The sequence below is a fragment of the Miscanthus floridulus genome, chromosome 14 (assembly GCF_019320115.1).
Source record: "Miscanthus floridulus cultivar M001 chromosome 14, ASM1932011v1, whole genome shotgun sequence".
Classification (NCBI taxonomy): domain Eukaryota; kingdom Viridiplantae; phylum Streptophyta; class Magnoliopsida; order Poales; family Poaceae; genus Miscanthus; species Miscanthus floridulus.
In genome coordinates, this window is record NC_089593.1 from 65,586,620 (window position 1) to 65,608,990 (window position 22,371).

At 44.5% G+C, this 22,371-nt stretch overlaps 3 protein-coding genes across 5 annotated transcripts; 2 read left to right on the forward strand and 1 right to left on the reverse strand.

The window, feature by feature from the left end:
- Positions 1-480: 480 nt before the first annotated feature.
- On the forward strand, positions 481-2,616 carry LOC136504819 (uncharacterized). The gene is made up of 3 exons (XM_066499842.1): positions 481-641; positions 1,062-1,307; positions 1,416-2,616. The coding sequence occupies exons 2-3, from the start codon at positions 1,125-1,127 to the stop codon at positions 1,761-1,763; spliced, it is 531 nt and encodes a 176-aa protein (XP_066355939.1). The 5' UTR covers positions 481-641; positions 1,062-1,124; the 3' UTR covers positions 1,764-2,616.
- A 2,721-nt stretch (positions 2,617-5,337) lies between these two features.
- LOC136505257 (pyridoxal kinase-like) lies at positions 5,338-11,212 on the reverse strand. The gene is made up of 13 exons (XM_066500407.1): positions 10,422-11,212; positions 10,044-10,221; positions 9,292-9,385; positions 9,104-9,208; positions 8,835-8,918; positions 8,616-8,689; positions 8,074-8,138; positions 7,900-7,963; positions 7,662-7,727; positions 7,075-7,131; positions 6,480-6,524; positions 6,336-6,389; positions 5,338-5,872 (listed from the first exon to the last, which is right to left on the reverse strand). The coding sequence occupies exons 1-13, from the start codon at positions 10,727-10,729 to the stop codon at positions 5,729-5,731; spliced, it is 1,338 nt and encodes a 445-aa protein (XP_066356504.1). The 5' UTR covers positions 10,730-11,212; the 3' UTR covers positions 5,338-5,728.
- Positions 11,213-15,014: 3,802 nt separating this feature from the next.
- On the forward strand, positions 15,015-20,347 carry LOC136504872 (E3 ubiquitin protein ligase DRIP2-like). Of its 3 annotated transcripts, none has more exons than XM_066499909.1 (7): positions 15,015-15,603; positions 16,678-16,777; positions 17,666-17,996; positions 18,118-18,536; positions 18,632-18,682; positions 19,304-19,382; positions 19,781-20,347. In XM_066499909.1, exons 1-7 carry the CDS (start codon positions 15,315-15,317, stop codon positions 19,952-19,954), a joined length of 1,443 nt encoding a protein of 480 aa, XP_066356006.1. In that variant the 5' UTR covers positions 15,015-15,314; the 3' UTR covers positions 19,955-20,347. The 3 variants fall into 3 exon arrangements, with proteins under 3 accessions (XP_066356006.1, XP_066356008.1, XP_066356007.1); XM_066499910.1 differs by having other exon boundaries at positions 15,017-15,603; positions 19,310-19,382; XM_066499911.1 differs by lacking the exons at positions 19,304-19,382; positions 19,781-20,347 and adding an exon at positions 18,742-18,877.
- The last annotated feature ends 2,024 nt before the right edge of the window (positions 20,348-22,371 follow it).

Sequence of the window (22,371 nt, forward strand, 5' to 3'; positions counted from 1 at the left end):
TTTCACAATAAATCAATACCAACCGAACTTATCAGTTCAGAAACCAACCAGCGCGAACAGGCCGAGTATACCTAACGACCACCTAAAACAAAAAAAAAAGTTTGGAGAAAAAAAAACCCAAAAGACCCTATGACCAGGCACAAGATGAAAAGGACCCAATTTGCTAAGATCAGCAATCATGCCACTGTGTTTTGCCGTGCAGGCCGAAAATAAATCAATTATTTCATCCTGTCCTGTCTCCCACCTGCTTTTGCTCAAACTGTTTCCCACATGCAACATTATTAAAAAAATTCAAATATATATATTCCACCTCCTTCTCCGTATATACATACACTAACAATAGCATCCTTTTCAGTTGTGATATAAAAAAGGAAAACCAATAAAATAATGTCCCCTTGCGGGTAAGCTGTCTTCCCTCTGGTGTGGTTTGTGGTGCCCCATCATTTTCGGGCTATTTAAGGCACCCATTCCCCTCCATTCCCTTCCTTCCTCCTCATCCAACACAGGGAGCTCCACTCAAAGCTTGAGCTTTATTTTTTCTTGTTTTGTTTTATTTTCTTGGTAGGAGTAACAGTAGTTCCTGGCTGCCTTCTTCCTCTATCCTAGGAGGAGAGGAGAGAAATCCAGAGGCAAAGCTTCAGGTAAACATGGCACCCTCTCCCTCTCCCTGTGTTCCATCCCTTCTGAATAGCGGAGATCTGTTCTTGTTTGTTCTTGCACCAGTTCATCTTAGCTAGCAACATGCCTGTGCCTTGCTGCAAATCTCTCAAGGGTTTGATTTTTTTTTGTGAGGCCAGTGGTCACAGATCTTCCCAACACTAGTTTCATGTCTAAATAACATGCTGCTTGCACAAATCTGATTCAAGATTCATCTTTTACGAGGAAAAATCCTTCATCAAGCTTCACCTCACAATATACTTCTCAATTTTTTTACCTTGTCCTGTTTTTGCCCCTTCAAACTTAGATCTGGCATACCTGTTGATGAAATATCTCATCATTTTCTTCGTGGTCAACTGAACTCATGTAGCTCACTATTTCTTGCCATGTGTTTGTTCTTGCAGGGTTTGTATAAATTCTAGATCTAATCGACTAACCAGAAAAACCAAAAAGAAAGCGAGAAAAGCATGAGTCACTTCGCCGCCGCCATGAAGAGCCCCCTTGCCGTCGCCGCGCCCGCCGCCACCGGCGACGCTAAGAGCCCGCTCTTCTGCCCCAAGCCGCGTCGCCCCGTGGCGCCCCTCCGGTGCCACCAGAGCGGCGGGTTCTCCGAAGCCGGCATGGATCTGCTCGACCTCCTCCTCTCAAAGGTGGGATCTTTTTGCCTCGTCGCTCGGTCGCTCCCGGATTTCCCTCTGTGTTTTTCTAGTAAAGCATACAAGGAGCTGACGTTTTTCTGTCCGAACGTTCTTCGGCAGGGAGAGGAGAGCGGTCTGTCGGCGGCGTCCCAGCAGCCGCCGCTGTTCTGCGGCTCGCCACCGCGTCGAGCGTCGAATCCGGTGGTCCACGACAGCCGGTTCGGCATGGACTGCCCGCCCGTGCCCATGCCCATGCCGGGGCTCCCGGTGGTGGCCGCCGCCCCGGTGGCCGTCCAGCGGCCGACCCCGCGCCCGTCGGTGGCGGCGCCGTCCATGTCGCCGCGCGGCGCGGCCGGGTGCGCCCGCGCCCGGTTCACGTTCCAGCCCGCCGCGGTCCGCGTCGAGGGTTTTGACTGCCTCGACCGCAGCCGCGGCGGCCGCGGCCATGGCATCACCGCCATGGCCTAGATACACATACAACACCCCAAGTAACCCAGAGAACCCTCCTCATCCTCCATCCATCCATGGCGCAAAAGAGCCATCCATCCTTTGCTACCACAAGCACTTGTTTGGAGGAGAGGGGAGGGGAGAAATTGAGAGGATCAATTCGTCCTTAATTTTAACCCCCCTAAAAACTACTACTTATATATAAATCCGTCCCATCCATCCATCTTCCCACCCAACCAACCAATCCATCCCAACAATCATAATGAGTTTAGGTAATTTTACCACAGATCTTTTTTGTATGTAAATAAAGTTTCAGGTTCAGGTTCGTCATCATGTAAATTCGGGAGCACTACTAGCTGGGGAAGGGAATGAAATTGGGTAGAAATTAGAGGGAGGAGCAGGGACAAAAAAGAAGAAGAATGCCCCTCTTGGATTAATCAAGATTTCCTCATCTGTCCCTGCCCCTTCTCTCTGGGAGGAGGATTGGTTTAGTCATTGGATTAGGTGGGAGGGAGGATGGGATTAGTTAGGTAATCTGTCGTAGTTCATCAATCAAGATGCTTTCTGTTTTTTTTGGTTTTTGATGATGGAAATTGTTTTTGTCCGTCCGTCCATGCAACCAAGAAATTTCTTCCAAGGCCATGGAGAATCTGTACAAAAGAGTGGCTACCTACATGTGGAGAGAGTTGAGTTTGTCTGAGAGCAGCAGCAGCAGCAGCTAGGTTTAAATCAGTCAGTCAGTGGATGAGCTGAGAGAGACGAGACATGCTGAGAGGGTTATTATTTGTGATATTTTCTTTTCTTTTCCTGATTTTGTATATTGTAATATCCTGCTGGATTTCCAATGAATCAACCTGTATAATAGTTATTATTATGAATCATGCTACATGAATGATTATCTTCACCACCAGCACCAGCAGCAGCACCACCCTGGAATTCAGACTTTTCTGTCCGTGTGCTGTGCCTGTGCTGATTGTGATTTCTCTAATGGTGGTTGAATGGTCCCATGTCAGTCATCAGTCGACGAGAAGAGCCACCACCACATGGTTTCCATGTGCCGAAGCAACACGGACTGAGGCGATAATGACGGTGACGTGTCAGTGGCTCCTGCTAACAAATACTACAATTAATCAGTAGCCGCTTGTTGGCTTTGCTTTCACGAGTCAGGTCCGCAGCTGACTCATGCAGAGAGGGATTTCAGGCCACGTTTAAGCAGCAGACGAGGGGATTAGCATGACAAAAAAACTCTCGCTGGATGGATGTCGTTGTCACCCCTCTTAAATCTCTCGCCCCTGGTTGGGGCTCACTGATTTGGGCCTGGATGAGCTGAGGCTCATCTGCTGAAGTTTCAGTAGTTTTTCTTGTTTTCTATGTTTAGTCAGTCAATCAGTGTGCTGGTGAGAGAGACGGCCTGGCTGCTGGCTTTGCTTGGTGCGTGCTTGCTCGCAGAAATTCAGAGTTGAAATGGCAAGCGGAGGGAGAAGGAAAAAAGGACGGGTGAGGACATGTCTGTCCGTGTGGCGTGTTGTTGCAGCGTGGTGTTGCTGTCTCTTGCGGCCAGGCCATGCCTGGAAAAGAGGTCAACCTGACAGAGAGGCAGCAGACGCCATGGAAAGGTGCAAACTGCAAAAGGACGCTGCAACGGCTTGCGGGCTTGTTGCAGCTATTCCTAAAATTTTGTAAAATTTTTCAAGATTCTCTGTCACATCGAATTTTTAGAAGATTTTCTATCGCATCGAATCTTTGGACGCATGCATTAAGCATTAAATATAAATAAAAAATAAAATTAATTACATAGTTTAGACGAAATTCACGAGACGAATCTTTTAAGTCTAATTAAACTATGATTGGACACTAATTATTAAATAACAGTGAAAGTGCTACAGTATCCTTTCCTAAAAAAATTTCGCCAGCTAAACAAGACCTAGGAGTTTGAGCTCCCTCCGGCCTGCAGATTGAGCTCACTTTGCACTGTAGGAGTACAAATCTAAAGGTTCAAATTCAAACTTGATGGAAGAAGGAAAGAAAGGCAAATGGATCGTTGGCCTTTCCAATTACTCTAGCTCAGCCCTTGTTTAGTTGGAGGAATTTGGATTTTGGGGCTACTGTAACATGTTCGTTTTTATTTGGCAAATAGTGTTCAAACATGGACTAATTAGGCTCAAAACGTTTATCTCGCAATTTCCCACTAAACTGTGCAATTAGTTTTTCTTTTCGTCTACATTTAATGCTCCATGCACGGGCCACAAACATTCGATGTGACAGGTACTATAGCAACTTTTTAGAAGTTGAGGTAGAACTAAACAATGGCTCACTTAGGATTTTTGCTTTGAAATATCAGTGAGGCTTTGTTTGGACTCTGGACATCCGCGCCAATCCCGCAGGGGCAGAAAAGGGAATTCGTAGAATGTACGCGGCGCCCCTGCCCGTAGAGGATCCGGATCCAGACAGCGTGTTTGCGTCAACGGGCTCGCTCGGGGCAGCGTCGTCACTTCACTTGGCCGGAGCCGCTGGTGCGTGTAGCAGCTGAGCTGTCCACGCCAGTGGTGGTGGTGGGGCCCAGGCGTCCCTAGATCCCATCTCATGCGAATGCGAGATGCGACCGTCGGGGTGCGTGCGTAAGGTTGTTGGACGGCACGGCAGGGGCAGAGAGCAGCAGAGGCACTGAGGCAGCATTCAAAATATCGGTACGGCCTCACGGTCACACTGTATCTGTATAAATATTCTATTCTCCTGCTGTCAGGACTAACGGCGCGTTTGAATGGAATACACAAATTTCATATTTGAAATCCGTTTGATTTTATGAAAAAACAGAGGGGAAAAATGGTCATTTGGATTTCATTTGAATTTGGCGTCGAATTTCATTTGAATTTGGTGTCGCAAGCATGCCTTGCGTCGAGCACTACTACTACCACCTGGTCAATGGTCATGGCGTGCTCCTCCTGCTGTTGCGCTAGAAAACCGCAACTGGCTTCAGCATCGGTAGACCATAAACGATCGTGGATTATAATTGGGAATAGTATTTTTCTTTCACACCAAACCAGTCAGCAGTAAATAATTCAAGATTCAGCCCAGCCAGCCGAATATGCTGCTTGATTGACCGTCTGCTCTGCTCCGAGAGGCACATGGTATTTTTGATATGACAAATTTCTCTGTTATTCTGTTTCCTGGGGTTCCAATTCGTGTGAATAAAGCCTGTCTCCACGGTGGTGAGACTGAGATCCCAAGGAATTATATTCCAAGTGAAAAAAGAAGAAGAAAAATAAATTATATTCCAAGTGAAAAAATAAATTTAAAAAGAGCTCCAGTCGTGTCGAGCGCAGAGCGTGCATGATCAATTCCAATATTCTACACAGGACGTCTTGATAGATCTCTCAATATCTCGTGCCTGCTGCTACTTTCAGTATGGGATTCTTCTGGCTATGGCTATGCAGTAGTACAGACTACAGAGGCAGCACTACCTCGCAGCAGCTAATAGTTTTCTGCAAGTGTGCTATAACTGGACTGCACAAGATATCTCAGTAGCTTCCAAACAACTAAAGTTTGACAACAAACCGCCACAACTCACCGCCAAAACAACCACCACCAACAACGATGACGACAACAACAATATTCATTCATTCTGCATGCAAAGGATATGGCACCTACCATTTACAATCTCACTCACGCCTCACAGGCTGCAACAACCGCGCAGCCTGCATATAACCCCTATTATTATTCTTTCCAGAAATCTGACCGTTTCGGCCTTGTTCGGCTGGCTGGCCGGCCAGCCCACCCACGAAAGCACTGTTCACATAAACAGTGTTTTCAGACAGAACGACAATCAGCCAGAACAGTATTTTCCAGTCCTGCCGAACATGCGTGTAACAGAATCAGTATGCCAAAACCGAGGCCCAAGAGGAGTCATGGAAATAGGTGCAGGCACTTCTCGGGCGGTCCATGTCTACTCATTATTGTTGGCAGCTAGTCAGGGGTGTTCTATGGATTCAGCTTCCATACTTCACAGCCTTGCATGTAATGGTTGGGTTTAGGATATCGTCCTGGCTTTGGATCAACCGGATCTCTAAGCTGCTGGTTGATGGGTCGAAGCCAGCCATCTTATAGTCTTCCACAGTTCTTTTCAGAAGTGCCTGCATAAGTCGTAATAATATTATAAGTAAACTTCGAATAGCTATTACTGACAATAGTAGTGCCACAAACAGTCCAGTAGGACGTTTCCATTAACTGGTCAAAACTGACTTGTTTTCTTTTACATTTTACACATGGAAACCTTATTAAAAGAACACGTACATGAGTTTGAATAGCACCTGAACAAAACCATGGCATGAGTGATATACTGAATTATTGATATGAGAAGGGTAGGCCAGAAACAGAAAGTCAGCAGGAGGCTGTATAAGAAACTAAACACAAGGAACTTTGCCCTACTTGTGACATGAAATTTTTGTCTTAGTCTATATGTGAAGAAAACCCATGAAATACGTAACCGAATATCAATAGTGCTACTACACCATGCTGCCTGAATTCAGCATACAGAAGGCACAACAAACAGTGTTAAATTTCAGATCATAGTATAGAGCAGCATGACTGAGATACCTGCAAACTGGAAACTGCCAGTTCTGCCGCTTTCTCGAGGTTATCAGGATATTTCTGTGTAAATTACAAGTCAAGCAACCATGTTTTAGAAACAAGAAAACCATGACAAGATATGAATGTTAGTGGATGTTCTCCAGTACTTACATTACTCCATCCTAGTAGTAGAGCAGTCGTTAAATCTCCAGTTCCCTGCATAGCATTATGGAGCCAGGTGAAAATTTAATTTACACAAGTGATTGAATTATATAAACCAGTAATGATATAAACACCAATGAAGAAGGAAACTGGTCCGCATTTACTTCTTTTCTCTACCACTTCACTCAGAATTGGTTCATCCACTTCTCTAACATACTCCTATAATTAGGAGATACAGACTACAGAGTACTTCACAGGCACACATTTTCATTGTGCACCTGAAACAGTTCATCTCAAATGTTGTGCACTTGATTGTGTGATTATCTCTATTATCTCTACCATCCTTAATGCCACCAATTTTAATGGCAATAATACTCTAGATAACTATCATTAGAAGCTTGTAACTCATTTTGTGTGCTAATTATATTTTGTAATTACCTTTTGTGGCATGAATTCAACTTCCATATGCTCACTGACTACTCAGTTTAAATGGTTAACACAAGAAACTCCTATAAGAATCAGTCTAAATAAAAAAAACAATCTTCCTTACTCCACACTCCAATCTAGAAGTTTCTAGCGAAAGGATAGAGAGATATGAGTATACCGTGAAATATGCAGGTATCTTTGGTATCTCAATCTTAAATTGTTCTGGAGGTTGTTCCTGAACAAAATGATAAAGTCAATCTCCAGTATACATATAATATTACCATACCAAAACAAAAAAGAACATAAGTTTTGAACCAAATTACACGCATCTTCACTGCATCCATCTAAACAAGTAACCATCGTAAGCTAGACCTGACTTATATTTTACTTGCCAACCTTATAACTACTCAAAAGTGCAGCTTAGTTGGCCACTATTCCACATGAGTATATCACAGCCGTGAGACATCCTGCTGCATGGACTGGTAAGTAGTTCATAGCCAGCCAAAAAAAAAAAAATCTCAGCAGATGACCTGGATGTATACAAGTTCTGTTATTATTATATTAAAGAAGTATACGGTTTCTGTAGGCTCTGGTGTGTACGTGTATCTGCACATACTGCTCATAAGTAGCATGTGGATGTCTAAGTAACCTTGTAGCCACATAATTTTGTTTAACAGCTTTGTTGGACAAATACAATTTCATCTCAAGTACATTGCTAGTAGCATGTAGATAGATGTCAGCTGCACGATTCTATTGAAAGTGTACCTCTGTTTTTTTGTGACTTCCGATAAGGAGCAGCTTGTCTTCAGTAAGTGCACTAGTTATAACCACCTGGAAGATAATAGCAACCAAACACATGCATACACAACTTCATTACCAGCCCTTTAAAAAGATGACACATGGAACAAAAGAAGCAAACCATAGAGATCATGAGTTATTGTACGTAGGTGTATCCCACTGAACACATTTCACGGTTGATTTATCAGTTGGATAAGGGGCAAACCTTCTGTGGTCCGGCAGTGTGGAGGGTATTGCAAGCTGTCAAGCCATCTTGTTCGGAGGTGATCCTGTAAGTATATATCAATTCAGGAAAAAGGTGCATGCAATCTACCAATATGATAAATATGGTATGGAGACTCCTTTTCCTTCCATTTTTTCAAAAGAAGAGCATGGCTACCTCAATCCAGTAAGTAGTTCAATTTCAAATTGGTTAGGTGTAAGCATTGAAGCAACTGGAACAACCTGCAAATGGTTTGATGATAAAATGGTAAAATTAGGATGGCAAGATATATGGGGACTGCAAAGCACTATGCGTGTGCTGTGTGCCACAAGAATAAGAACTCAAAAATAGCAATTTTGAAATGAGATGCCTTAGCCAATTGTATTTCATTCCAAAGCAGAACAACAAAGGGAAAATAAACTAATAAGCCCAAGTTCTGATCTGAGTAGAAGGAAGAAAGGCACATAACTGTCTGTAGCCAGTTCTACAAGAGATATAGTATAAATAGTGTTCTATAAAATCAATTAACAGTCTAGTCTACAGAAGGGTCAAAAGGGAAAGTATAGAACCCGTGAGTGCCGCATGTTTGCATATAGTGAAAAAGCATGTATCTGTAATAAATAACAGCCTTGCCATTCTAAAAAGCATAAGGACAAGCAATTCCCATTATTTTGGTGTCATATGAGAAAAGCATAGAAGGCGAGAATGGGTTAAATCACCTTCTGTTGATAAACAGATATTAGCTCCTGAGGAACGTATAGTTTTCCTTCATCACCTAGAACTGGGTCGCAAACTGCAGCATGTTTGCAGTTAGCAAACAGGAATTAACCATGTCTAGTCAGTCTCTAGCTATGATCTGATTGAAGTTGTCCCAGTTAAAATTAAATTTAGTAAAGAAAAAGCAAGCATACAAATAACGAAAGGTGAGAAAAGATTACCATATACAAGATCAGGATTGACTGATCGTAATTTGTCAACAACTTGTAGCACAGTTTCTAAAAAGGAAACTGAGCCTATATAACCTGAGAACCATAAACAGCATGTCACTTTGTGCGTGATGGACCATATTTTTGGCAGTAAAAAGGCACTGATTTTTTGCTTGCTATCATGGCGAAATATCATTAGTGACCAAGCAATTAATCAACTTTCTCTTTCCTGGACATGAAGGATGGATAGGTCTAGTTAGAAGAGGTTATGAAAGTTTCACCTGTTAATAAATGGGTATAATGAAGCAACTGATTTTCCTCCAGTCCTTCAATAAGATCCCAGAGCTGTTTGCCATCGAGAACCTGACCTCTAAATGTTGGGTATCCTGAGATAACAGGTAATGGGGATTGTTTAGGTGTCCCAAGCAAATTGCACATGAGATTCTGTACATGTACGATATACCTTTACCTGTATGATTAGAAAACTGTACAGAGTTTATTGGATCCACATCAAAGCCAAGGAGTTGCAGGGGAAAGACAGCCGATTTGTTGCCAACATACCCCTGAATTGGAGCAATCACAGATTGAGAAGAGCATACTATCAAATAAGGAAGTGAAAATGCATAATGGTTCCTACTCTGAAACAAAATCCATGCAGATTATTTTGGCCGAACAAATCCCAAATGAAACACAAACTTGTGACCGCCCGTCATACAAAAGACAAAGCAAGTCATAACCACTGATCCCTCACACAAACGATTGTGCCGCCACTTAGTAAGCGACAATCACGCCGATGATGTGCGCACAAACGATTGTGCAACCACTTAGTAGCTAGGCGACAGTCATGCCGGCGATATGAGATCATGCGGAATGCATGGCTGCATCTTATATATACGGCATCAATCCATCAACACATCAAGGGAAGACCCAACCTAAACCTACACGCAGAAACTCATATTCAGACTCCATAGAGCTGTGTTCTTAGCCTAGTCCACATGGTAGGGCATACACAACCACTGCTTCGCCCCCGAATCTAAAACACAGCTCATGCACGCCATGAGAAGCGCAGCTACGCAAGGCCACATCCATGTGCGAATGCGCAAACCCATAGGCACGCCCAGAGCCCAACAGTCCGGGGTCCTCTATCATCGGGGGGAGCAAGCAGGAACCCAGGTAACAGATGGATGACAGGACGGGATCAGGCAGGGCAGCGGGCTGGACCTGGACGGTGTGGGACTGGATGCTGAGCACGCGGCCGGTGTCGGACGGCAGCGCGACGGACAGGATCGGCGGCCGCGCCATCTTCGGGTACACCGCCGCCGCCCTCCTCGTCCTCGTCCTTCGGCCCCTCCGCGTCAGCAGCTGCAGCGACCGCGAGCACCACCACCCAAATGCCTCCCTGCAGGCACAGCCACAGCCACGGCACAGCGCAGCAGACACGCTTTAAGCAAGAACCAATGCACTCCCGGTCTGCGAGGTTGACCAGTGACACGATTGCTTGTTCGATTTCGCTCTTGGAAAACAAAAATATTTATCTAACAATTATATTTATTTAAAAAACTGTTGCACGCTCTGCACGCGGCCTGTTGCGTCACGCACCTGGGGGAGCAGGAGCAGCGGGGCGCGGTGGCCCCCGCAAGGCGCGCGTGGGAGGGAGCTGCGGCGGCGGCGGCGGCGGCAGTCATGCGACGCACGGACGGCGCGGGGCGGCGGAGCGGAGGGACTGGGAGGCGGCGGGCGAGGCGCGGCGCGCGGGGCGGTGGAGTGGACCGACCGGTGCGGGGCGGATGGCGATGGGATCGTACGGTCGGGAGAGGCAGGTTGGTGGGATCTGGGCCGTCCGTTACGAAAGGGACGGGCCGGATCCTCGTCGTCCTCGTGGGGAAGCCACACGACGACACGACCATACACACACACCACGGCGGCGGGCTCGACCAGTTGGGCCTTGGTCCTACGTTCCCGATTTAGGCCCGACAGAAAGAAGGAACAGGGGCCTGCTTCTGTGGGCCCCTGAAAGGCCTTAGCCCACGCAGCGGGTGCTAGGCCTGGGTTCGTCACTAACCAATCAATATTGGACGGAATGCAATGGCGCCGGAGCATTAGCAGGCATTGGGCCGGCACGTGAGTGTCAGAGTGTCACGAACTCACGCTGCTGGTGTCCTCGGCCCGTTAACAGCCCAGGCCCAGACACCGCTCACGTCACGTGTCTGCCGCCCGCCGACGACTCCTGTGGGCTGGGGTAGACGCGGTCGTCGCTGACTGACCGTGACGTCAGACGGCGGCATGTGCATGCTGCTGCGTACGTACTGGTGCCAGCGAGTAATCTCTCATTTTTTTTTTCATACTGGCATGATATCCTGTGTGTTCGGCTGGTACTGTGCACAGTAAATTTCAGATGGTTTTGAATGGTTCGAGAGAGAATAAGTTAAAATAAGCTAAAACAAGCTGGGAGTCATCTCATCTACGGGGGTGTTTAGATCCCACCCAAAATCCAAAATTTTTCAAGATTCCTCGTCACATCGAATCTTGCGGCACATGCATGGAGCAATAAATATAGGTAAAAAGAACAACTAATTGCACAGTTTGCCCGTAATTGACGAGACGAATCTTTTAAGCCTAAATAGTCCATAATTGGACAATTTTTATCAAATACAAACGAAAGTGCTACAGTGTCCATTTTCCAAACTGGAAGGGATCTAAACACCCCCTACATCTAGTGTTGACCTCTCTTGATCTCACGTGCACAGGGAAAAAAAAGGAGAACTTGAAAACGAGATGTGCATATTACTCAACTTTAGCCCACTTCACATCATATGTTTAACACATGCATAGAATATTAGATATAGATTAAAAATAACTAATTGCACACATTGCGACTAAATTGCAAGATGAATTTTTTAAGCCTAATTAGTCCATAATTTAACAATGTGGTACTACAGTACACACATGTGCTAACAACGGATTAATTATGCTCAATAAATTCGTCTCGCGGATCACTGAGGACTTGTGTAATTTGTTTTATTATTACTATTCGAACACTTTCTTGTGACGTCCCCGTGTGATATCCAATGTGACACCCTTAAACTTTAGCCCCTGAATTTAAATAAGGTTTAAAATACTTGTGACGAAAATACGAAACGCGCACGGCTTTAAAAGTGAGACAGATTCGTACAATAACATGCACGTAGGGGGTTGTTTGGATGTAGGGGATAAAGTTTAAAAATGTGTCACATCAGATGTTATATGGACGTCGCATGGGTGTTTGGATAGTAATGCGTGAGACGGATTTATTAAGCCTAATTAATTCGTCACTAGCACACGTTTATTGTAGCACCAAATTATCAACTCATGGACTAATTAGACTTAATAAATTTATCTCATAAATTACTCTTAATCTGTGTATTTAGTTTCATAATTAATCTAAATTTAACACTCTATACATGTATTCAATATCTAATGAGACAGCGCCAGTCTATCACATCACATCAGTCTAGCTCGTTTTCCTTCACGGGGAGACGTTTCCTTTTCCATTCACGTGGAAATATGTGCTCATGATCGATACCCGGTCCGTTCAGCTCGCTGAAATTTGGTTGAAACTGACAGAAAATACTGTTATAATTAAATTATTGTGTGAGAAAAATACTGTTCCGACTGAAAAAAAAAACTGAATAAGTCGGTTTCTGGGTAAGTCGAACGGAGCCGATGGCTTTCGCTTCCCGATGAACTTGGTTTTGTTGCATGCATGATGGTTAATTTCTTGGCTCCTAATAATCAAATAAACTCAGAGACCTAATGATTTTATACTTGACTTTCAGATGATTCATTTTATCATACCCCATTTTATGTGCTGCAGCATCGTCATTGTCATATACTCCATCCGTCCAGAAAAGAATACAATTATAAAAAATGTGTCAGTCAAACTAGTCCAACTTTAACCAAGTTTATAGTAAATAGTATATGCATTTATGTCTCAAAAATAAATTTATTACGAAAATATATTCTATAACTAATCTAATGATACTTATTTTGTCTCATGAGTGTTAATACATTTTCATATAATTTTAGTTAAAATTGAAACTGTTTGACTTCTAGAATTACATTCTTTTCTTTTTTTTTAAAAGACGACATGTTATTTTTATTATATATAAGAGGCTAAACCATCACATGCCAATAAACAACTCAAAAGTTATAGAGAGTGGTTCTGGACTCTGGTTATGGTACATGTATGTACTCTGCCCTCATGCATGTTAAGTAGTAAATGATGACACCGCTAATTAATGTTGCGTATGTCTTCGTTTGTATCAATTGTATGCTCTGATATGGCGACCATAAATAAAAGTAATCTTGTGTATGTCATGCATCTCTATACATTCTACAACAAACATTAGGAGAACTCGCACACCCAATGTACCTACACATTCTACTACATTGAACATTCCAGCATGTGAAGTAACAAAGCTATATATCTTACATATTCATGCATAAGGGGAACACCGAAAATGGTAATAAAATAAAATACACTAGAACAATTTTAGCTACCAAGAATCCGGGGCCTGTTCGGCAGGACTGAAAAATACTGTTCCGGCTGATTGTTGTGAGAGGAAAATACTGTTCTAGCAGGACGTAAACAGTGATTTCGTGAGCGAATAAGCCAGCCGAACAGCTTCCCGTTTTTACTCTTACAGTGATGCTTGACAATGATAGTTTGGCAGTGTCGCGATGCCATCCTTATCTATCCAAGCCTGTTACCGGTGGTTAAAAGGAAAATCCAATAGATGGCTGCCAAAAAATCTTACGAAAGCTAATGCAGAGTGTTTTGGTCGTTTCACCTAATACATTATTGCTCCAATATCTTTCTACCGATTTTTTCCCTTCCGTATATGCTGTACACTAGCCAATAGATGTCGCAAAAACCCACTAAGACAATAATAACTTTAGTCTTTGTAGGCTAAGAAAAACCATGGGCACATAATAAAAAATATAAACACAAAAACAATACCCCTAACAAAAAGAGGGAAATAATCTACAACCACTCTAATGACACCAAAATACAGCAACCAAAAGTTTATTCTTTCAAGGCCATTACTTATAATAAGGGGAACTTTAATAGCTAGCTCCCAAAAAATCTTATGAAAGCTAGCGCGGAGTGTCATTTAACATTTCACCTCATACATTATTTCTCCAAAATCTCACGACTACATATTTGTTTTTTTTTCTGTATACACAAATAAATGTTGTAAGACCTATTTCAATCATATTATATCTTCAATCTTTTTATGGGGCAAACCATGGGCACACAAAAAATGTATAATATCTCTAATAAAAAGGAGAAAAATGATCTGCAACCGCTCTTAGTAAGAACAAATTAAAAGGATACAAAAGTTTACCTTTATTTGCAAGGCCGTTACAGAAAAGAGAATCCCGACAAATGTCTACCAAAAACTCTTACGGAAGCTAGTGCAAAGCGTCATTAGACGCATTTCACCTAATACATTATTATTGCCCCAATATTTTTCTACTACTTATTAATCATTTTTCCTGTCATTGCTATACACTAAAATGAATTAATGCCACAACACCCATTTTAGTTGTAGACATAACTTCAATCTTTATATGTTCTATAGAAACCATGAGCACAGAAAAAACATAAAAACAAAATAAAAAAAGTATCTCTAGTGAAAAGGAAAAATGATCTGCAGACACCAACTAAAACAAACTACAGCAAAACAAAACAAAAGTTCATGCCCGACAGGAATGTAGGTCTAAGAAAACACCAGCACATAATTTCAAACACGTTTGGTTTTAGAGGGTGTTTAGTTGTTCCTCCTAAATTTTAGTCGTTGTCCTATCGAATGTTTGGACATATATATGAAGTATTAAATATAGACTAATTACAAAACTAATTGCATAGTTTGTGACTAATTTATGAGACAAATCTTTTAAACCTAATTAGTTCATAATTTGACAATATGGTGCTACAGTAAACATGTGCTAATGACGGATTAATTAGGCTTAAAAAATTCGTCTCGTGGAGTACTAACGAATTATGTAATTTATTTTTTATTAGTATCAAAACACCTCATACAATATCTTTCCGACACACCTTCTAAATTTTAATCACGTGATCCAAACACCAACTTATTCGTCACACAAAAAGTGCCTTAAAAAGGTAAACAAAGAAAAAAAAAAGAAAAAAAAGGAATGGCGAAATAAATAAAACCACCTCTGCACCTTCATTGCCTTTCGTCCTTCGGCTTCTCTCGTCCCTCGATAAGCACGTAAAATAAATTTCATTTTTTACCCCGTCGTCCTCCTCTGCTTCAACTCCCTTCTCCACCTCCTCCGCCTCGGCGTCGTCGTGCGCTCCGTCCGATCTCTCCTCCCATTTCCACGCGGAGGGGAGGCGTCGGCGCAATAAAAGGCGGCGCCTTTGCTTCGCCCCTCCCCGTCCCCCCGGCATGCGGAGCTAGCCTCGCGGCTGGGCCCCACGCCATGCAGACCACCGGGACCGCATCGCCGGATAAGCCGCCGGCTTTGGAGCCGGAGGCCGAGGACAAGGTGGAGGAGGGGGCGCAGGCGAAGGAGGAGGCGGGCGACGAGGATGAGGAGGGGGAGCAGGAGGGGAGGGGAGGCAAGCGGCAGCGGCGCGGGCGACGCGGTGCGGCGGGGAACAGCGCCGTGGCCATGGTGAAGCGGGACCTGCTCGTGCGCTGCTTGACGTGCCCGCTCTGCGACCGCCTGCTCCGCAAGGCCACCACCATCTCCGAGTGCCTGCACACATGTGAGTCCATTCCTGCTCTGCCTTGCCTTGCCTGCTCCGCCGCCCCGCCGATCCGGGCGGGCTCCAACGCTTGCGTCTCTACGATGGTTCCGTCCGTTTCTCTGAGCGTTGCCCGCGACGGCGATTGGATTCGACGGTCGCGCCTCGTCCTTGTGGCTGCTCCGGATTTGGTCGCCCGGGGGTCGGCGCCGTCAGGCTCGGCCGTTACCAGTAACCCGGCTACGCTGTACGGCCTTCTCGGCGCCCATGCGCGATTGCGATTCTCGACGTGCGTGCGTGCGTTCCGGGCCGTGCTATAGTTTCGCCCCCTCGAGTCTCGACTCCACGTAAATCTAGTTCGAGTTGACCATGTTTGGTAGCTTTCCTTGCTTTCTATTCTTGCCTTATCAGGCTGAGCTGCAATTCTGTTTATTGATGAATCGTGATGCAATGTTGCATCAATGCTGGGCTTCAGCATGTGCATTTTACGTGGACTTGGATTCCAGTGCTGTTGATTGGCCATCTTTTGCCCCAACCCTTGAAATGCTTTGGCTCCTGTTGACATAATGTTCAGGAGGACGTTATGTAAGCCTCCGGTGCTGTGATTTGAGTTGCTAGTCAGTTTGAGTTCATGGTTAACATTACTCCCCCTCTAGGTGTTCAGTGTGAGTTCAACGAATGTTGGCCTGTAATCAGTGGAGCTGTACACAAAAACTTTTGAGGCCACAATGTGCAATCATAGACTGTAAATAGTTGCAAACTAATTGATTACTCTGCATGTGTGAGTGGATTGGTCCAACTGTTCATGCTGTGTGCGCTTTTGAAATAGTGGGATCAATATGAATCTCATGTTATATGGTACATGCTGGTACAAATATAGATCCGTCTTGTTATTTTGCATTGTATCATTTCACTTCTCATGATATGGGTGTATTGCAGTATGGAACATTCTTAATGTTTTCAATCGAAAAGAACTTCTGTGTAGACAGCAAATTTCTATTTATGTGAAATGAAGCATTGTGTTGTGCCTTATTCAAATTCTTTATATTGTGAAGTTCTCACCTCTATTTTCCTTGTGTCCTTTGTATTATGCAGTTTGTAGAAAGTGTATTTATAAGAAGCTCAATGATGAGGATCTTAACCACTGTCCAGTATGTAACATTGATCTGGGCTGCACTCCAATCGACAAGCTTAGGTATTTTTCTCCTGACCCTTCTCTTTATGCAACTGTAGTGAGCAACTGGAATTTTAGTTCTATGACAAATGTTTTGCTTTGCTAAATATTCTTTTACTTTTCTTACTTCTAAGATAAGATACATGTTTCAGCACTACTTGACTTCACAACGAAGTTTCCTTGATTTCGTGCTGTTAGTATCTATTTCCATTGGATAGCAAGATGGCAGAACAAAAGCTTTGCCACAAAATCATCGTATTTGATAGTTGCTCTAAATTGCAGATAGTAAAGAACAAAATTAGATAACGGAGCTACAACTCTACAGTTTGAAGTAATTTAGAATTTAGAGTGATCTTTTGGAAATGTTGCACTCCAGAGAATAGTATATATTCTCTGCTATCGAGCATACTAGCTTATCTCAAGTATAAGATATTCCTGTAGCTTGCTTTCTTGAATCCTCTGAGGTTCATGCCAAAGAAATGCATAGTGGTATGAAATGTTCCACTTACCATGAAGCTCTCAAATAAGAATTCCTGTGAATCTCCGGCCAGAAATGTTCTGTGATTGACAGCTGGCGTTCATTCTTATCTATTGTCCTTTTGAGCTTTGCTAACACCAAAGCATAGCTATCATTACACCGCTGTGTTTTCTGGGTGTCTTCACATCCATTTGTTCTTAATAAAGTGTAGGTTTCTATTTATGAGACTTCACTGTGTGTTATTTGGTCAAAGGAATGCTTGTCTTCTGAAACCCAGTCGAATGTTTCTATTGGCTATTTGACCAAGATAGTTTCCCTTTCTTCATCATGCTACTCTTCTGATTTAGGGAAGAATTTCACTGGATGCAGTTTTACCTGTTAGCTTCTATCTTTTGCCCTCTTATTCTAACTTTTTGATGTATTGATTTCAGAGCTGATCACAACATACAAGATGTGAGGTCAAAAGTTTTTCCATTCAAAAGGAAGAAGGTTAAAGCTGAAGAAGCCGAATCTCCCATTACGCTACCTGTTAAAGTTAAAGAGAGGTCTATCTCATCATTGGTGGTCAATACACCTAGGGTAGCCCCAGCAGCTTCGACAAGGAGGCGAACAAGAGCGGTTACCAGGAAGGCTGCCGCATTACGTGGCCTTGGTCCTATCATTGTGGATCCTTTAAAAAAGGATAATGATAACTCGAATAAGCAAACTGATAATTCAAGCTTGCTAGATAGCTTGAGCAAAATACCTCAAACAAGAAGACAGGTAATCAAATACTCGAGCATTCTAATTATATCATACCCTGTTATGTATCTTTGGAGTATGCATGAATGTGTATCAGAATGGAACAATGGAAGAATGACGAATTTGACGCTAACATTTGCAGTTATTGTCGAATGGGGACACATCAAGTCATCCCTCTGTTAAAGATAAAGCAGGTGATAATAAGGACTTGGATAAGTCTGAGCTCTGGAAACCTTTGAATTGTCTTGTAGAGGCTGCAGGCAAAACAAAGACCCCGACAAGTGCACAAAGTCCAGCTTTGAAGGGAGATAAGCCCAGAGAATCTCCCAGTAGCGAACATTCTAGCAGAACAGAGGCTAGGGAGCCTCTTCAGAAGTCCAAAGCTGAAGATGACAAAAGTGACGATCCTGAGCCAATAGTGCTGCTTAGAAAGAGAGGGCGGCCTGCCCGGAAGAGGAAAGACCCCCTACCTGAAACAAATGCAGCTTCCACTGCTACAGCTATCCAGGCCAGGAAGGCATTGAGCCCAATATGGTTTTCATTGATTGCCTCGTTTGACCAGTAAGTCGTATCATAGTATCAGCTGTCATACTTTAGTCGAAGCAATATATTAGATGTAGTCCATCCCTGATCTTCTGTTACATAATTGTTTCCAGGAAAGGCGACCCTCCTTTGCCTCAGATACCTGCCCACTATTTGAGAATAAAGTGAGCTCATATTACTTTGTTCTGATTTTGATATTAATAATTTTGAAACCTGCATCCAGAATTGAAGTTCTTGGCATTGAATCATTATCGTAACTCAAAGTGGCCATAGAACAAGTTATTCTATGGCCAGCCGCAGAACGAACTTCTCTATATATAAATAAAAGAGAAGCATGAAGCAGGGAAAAGGAAACTAGAACTTCTGTAAGAACTTAGAAATGAATACTACAATGTTTTTCATTGGTCATAGCTGGTGGTGTCAACCACAAATGCATGTCTCAGCCTAACTTAAATACATAATGCTAGTAACCTCGAAATTGTAACCTGTGTGATGCATAAGACTACATTTTTTTTTATTTTCAATTTAGCTATCAGTTTCATATTTTTTTGGTCCCTGGAATCAAATAGGGCGGTTAGTCTGTTAGTGAGGGGCTTCTTAACTGCTCTCACTCCACAATGCATTATATGCAAGCACATTAGTTAGCTCAGCTGAGCACGTGTGATCCTCAGTAATAATCTAGAAACATCTCATAATTTGATTGTGACCACAATGTCGCTAGCTATTTGTTTTATTTAACTAAAGAATCTTTAAGTTATGTCAAATGTGGCTAATACGTTGCCAAGTGACAGGGATGGGAGCATACCCGCATCATCCATCCAAAGGTACATTATGCAGAAGCTCAGCCTTCTAAGCGAATCTGAGGTAAGATTCCTACCATTCTATGTTTTGTAGTGACTATTTTTTTCTGCGCTTACTTTTCTTAACGTGGTCCTGAATTATCTAAGCAGTCCATAGAGTTTGTAGCTAAAGATGCTTCTTAGATAATTGTTGGCACCGGTACATGTTGGCATGTTCCAGAATTGATTACATCTCGTCTTAGAAATAGAGGTAAAATTACACGTCTGATCTTAGCGTTTCTTATCACCTTGTATGGGAGCGATGCCATGGCACTGGCAGAGATAGTCCGTCTGTTCTCTCCGTTGCAGTTAGGATGTGCATTTCATGCGCAGAAAGTCCTATGTCCCCACTGTTTTAGGCACCTTTCAGTTTTAATATTTCTTTTAGCGTTACAATTTGTTTGAACAGTTCTGTTTATACAGGTTGAAATAAGGTGCTGTGGGCAGACAGTGAACCTCGGGCAACCTGTGCGCAACTTGGTGGAGCGGTGGCTAAGGGTTGGCCCGGCACGCCCGCTGCACACGGTGATAGGCTCCTCTGGGGGAGATTATGTGATGGTGATAAGCTATGGGCGGCCAAAGTCTGCGTCTTCTTAAAAATGGACCGTCGTCGACCTGGCTGGCGATCTCGTAGTTAGAACAAAGGTTGCTCTGTTGCTTCGCCGCCAGGGAAGAGGCCATCATCAGAGTTAAAGGGTTTGAGTGTCATATATACTCAACGGCGTAGCTGGCTGCTCTGCCTCAGCAGCTCATCCTCTCACCGATGCTTCTAGATTATGCTCTGTTCTTCAAGAATTTGTTTGTTTGTTCGTTCGTTGTTACCATACATATATATGTGCTGAAAGTCAGCTGTAATTTGGGATTTGGTAGGCTGTGAGAATTGACGTTTAGGTTGGATAAACAGAGGCGAGATCGTTAACCTGTACTTAGGTGTCATCCTCCACAAGCCATGCCAGACCATTTTCTTTTTTCGAGTGAAGTGAAGAGGGATCTTCGTTAATTTCTCAAAACGCCATTACAATCCCGTGCAGCTAGCTGCTCGACACACGCCCTATCTTCTTGAAACCCTAGCCGCCGCGCCCTCTCCCTCCCCTCCAATCTCCAGTCGCGCCGCCGCCGGAGCGGTCCGCCGGCAAGGCCGCGCGGCCGGCCGGGATGGCGGCGGCGTGGCCCTCTCAGCCGGTTGTGTGGCGGCGCTGGACGACGCGGCCAGGTGGGGCGACTCGCCCGAGCCGCGTGGGGCTCGGCGAGGGTCGCCGACCACGACCGTGGCGGGCGCAGGGCGGTGCGGCGGTGGCGGACTTCTCCATCATCGGTGTGCAGTCGCCGTGGCGGCGGACGGGCGGATTTGGGCCCTGCGGGCCTGGATCTGGCTTCCTCGGTCTGGGCTGGTGATGTCCCTCTGCCGGCAGTACCCTGCTCTGTGTGGTGGTGGATCGTCGGCGGCGGCCGGCGTGCCGTTCGTCTGGCGGCGGTGGCGGCGGGTCAGGATTGGCCCCCCTGGGTCTGGATCTGATCCACGGTCAACGCCGGGGATGCCCGCCTTCTGAGCGTCTCTGATGGTGACCTTCCGGTGAAGGCGGTCTTCCACGTTGGCCGGGCGCAGTGTCGACGGTGGTGGCGGCGGCTTGGGCGAAATCCTTGCCTGGCGTGTTACGCCGGGCCGGCGGCGGTGGAACTTTTGTGCCACGCACCTTGTTGAAGGCGCCGCTGAAGCCGTTGGTTAGTCCGTCCCTTGCTGCATCCGCGGGCGTTCAATAACTGGGTGAAAACCTAGCCTGGTTTCTCCGGGCCGGCGGCGATGGCGCAGGCGCGTCGTCGAAGTTCTTGATCGCCAAGGCCGGGCAGTTTTCCCGTGTGGTTACCCTGTTCGGTGTTCAGCTCAAGGCGGAGGCGGCATTCGTTGGCGTAACAGCTCGGCGTTTGGTGGTTTACACCAAGTGCTTCGTGCTGTTGCCAAGGAAGAAGCATCCAGTCTTCAATGGTGGTCGGTGTCCAACGTTTTCAGTACCTTTATTAGGTCTAACAAACGTGTTTGGCGGCTTCGTCTTGACGTTGGTGATCTTATTCTGTGGAATTGACATCACGGTGGAAGTCAGAGGTCACGTAGGACTACTCGAGCTCCTTGTTGGGGATGTATTTTCTTCGGTCAATTTCTTTCTTTAATTTTTGATGCTGTAATAATTTGGTCTGATTCTACCCACGGGTAGATGAAGCCGGATAGTTTCTATCCTTTATCTAAAAAAACCTGTACTTAGGTGTTGGTGTTGGGAGCGATGAGTTCCCACATGGGAGAGTGCTGCTGCTTCGGTTTTTTCCTTCTCGAAGAAAAAAAAAACATAATGTACTAGTTCCTTTATTTATCCTGAACTAAACTGCCCTAATATCCAGCTGTGACTGGTTCGGATCTTTATATAGATACCCGCTACAATTACATTTTCAGTCTTGAAGGTCTGCATCTGCAATCAGATGCTGTAATGAACTTGCACCATCTCCGGCATGTCCAAAAGTTGTGGGGTGTGCTATCCTCTTTCTATCAAAAGGTGTACTAGCAGATCGTGATAAGTGATGACCACATTTGCCTTTTCTGACCGGCCGGCCGGCGATGCACTGCACAGCCTGCAGAATCTGCATGCGCCTCGCTTTCAATTTCAGCACGAATAAAATGCATGAACGCGGCCAGTGAGCCGGAGGGCGTTTCTGTCCAGGTTTTTTTTTGGTTGCAACCGTTGACTGGGTGAGCAGTTGGGGAATTGTGCTACCTCACCCAACATGCAAAGCGTCCCAGCAAATGAACTGAATTTCGAGTGGCTACGTTCAAAATCTCTCTCTCTCTCTCTCTCTCTCTCTCTCTCTCTCTCTTTTGTTGCTAAATTCAAACTTAAAGGCGTTTCTAACCCTTCGTTGGGAACTAGCGCAAGTTTGCATCGACCTATGAGGATTTATGTATTCTCATATAAGCACAGGAGTACAAAAGATTCTGCAGGCTGTGCGATTTTTGTCTGGCTCACGCA

What these genes read in the sequence shown, in the direction of transcription:
- LOC136504819 (XM_066499842.1), top strand. Translation starts at nt 1,125, where the DNA reads ATGAGTCACTTCGCCGCCGCCATGAAGAGCCCCCTTGCCGTCGCCGCG. An exon ending in TCGACCTCCTCCTCTCAAAG is followed by an intron (nt 1,308 to 1,415) that starts GTGGGATCTTTT and finishes GTTCTTCGGCAG; the next exon opens with GGAGAGGAGAGCGGTCTGTC.
- LOC136505257 (XM_066500407.1), bottom strand. Translation starts at nt 10,729, where the DNA reads ATGGTCGTGTCGTCGTGTGGCTTCCCCACGAGGACGACGAGGATCCGG. An exon ending in CAATCCTGATCTTGTATATG is followed by an intron (nt 8,690 to 8,834) that starts GTAATCTTTTCT and finishes AACATGCTGCAG; the next exon opens with TTTGCGACCCAGTTCTAGGT. An exon ending in TACTACTAGGATGGAGTAAT is followed by an intron (nt 6,390 to 6,479) that starts GTAAGTACTGGA and finishes TAATTTACACAG; the next exon opens with AAATATCCTGATAACCTCGA.
- LOC136504872 (XM_066499909.1), top strand. Translation starts at nt 15,315, where the DNA reads ATGCAGACCACCGGGACCGCATCGCCGGATAAGCCGCCGGCTTTGGAG. An exon ending in TACCTCAAACAAGAAGACAG is followed by an intron (nt 17,997 to 18,117) that starts GTAATCAAATAC and finishes TAACATTTGCAG; the next exon opens with TTATTGTCGAATGGGGACAC. An exon ending in TTGATTGCCTCGTTTGACCA is followed by an intron (nt 18,537 to 18,631) that starts GTAAGTCGTATC and finishes AATTGTTTCCAG; the next exon opens with GAAAGGCGACCCTCCTTTGC.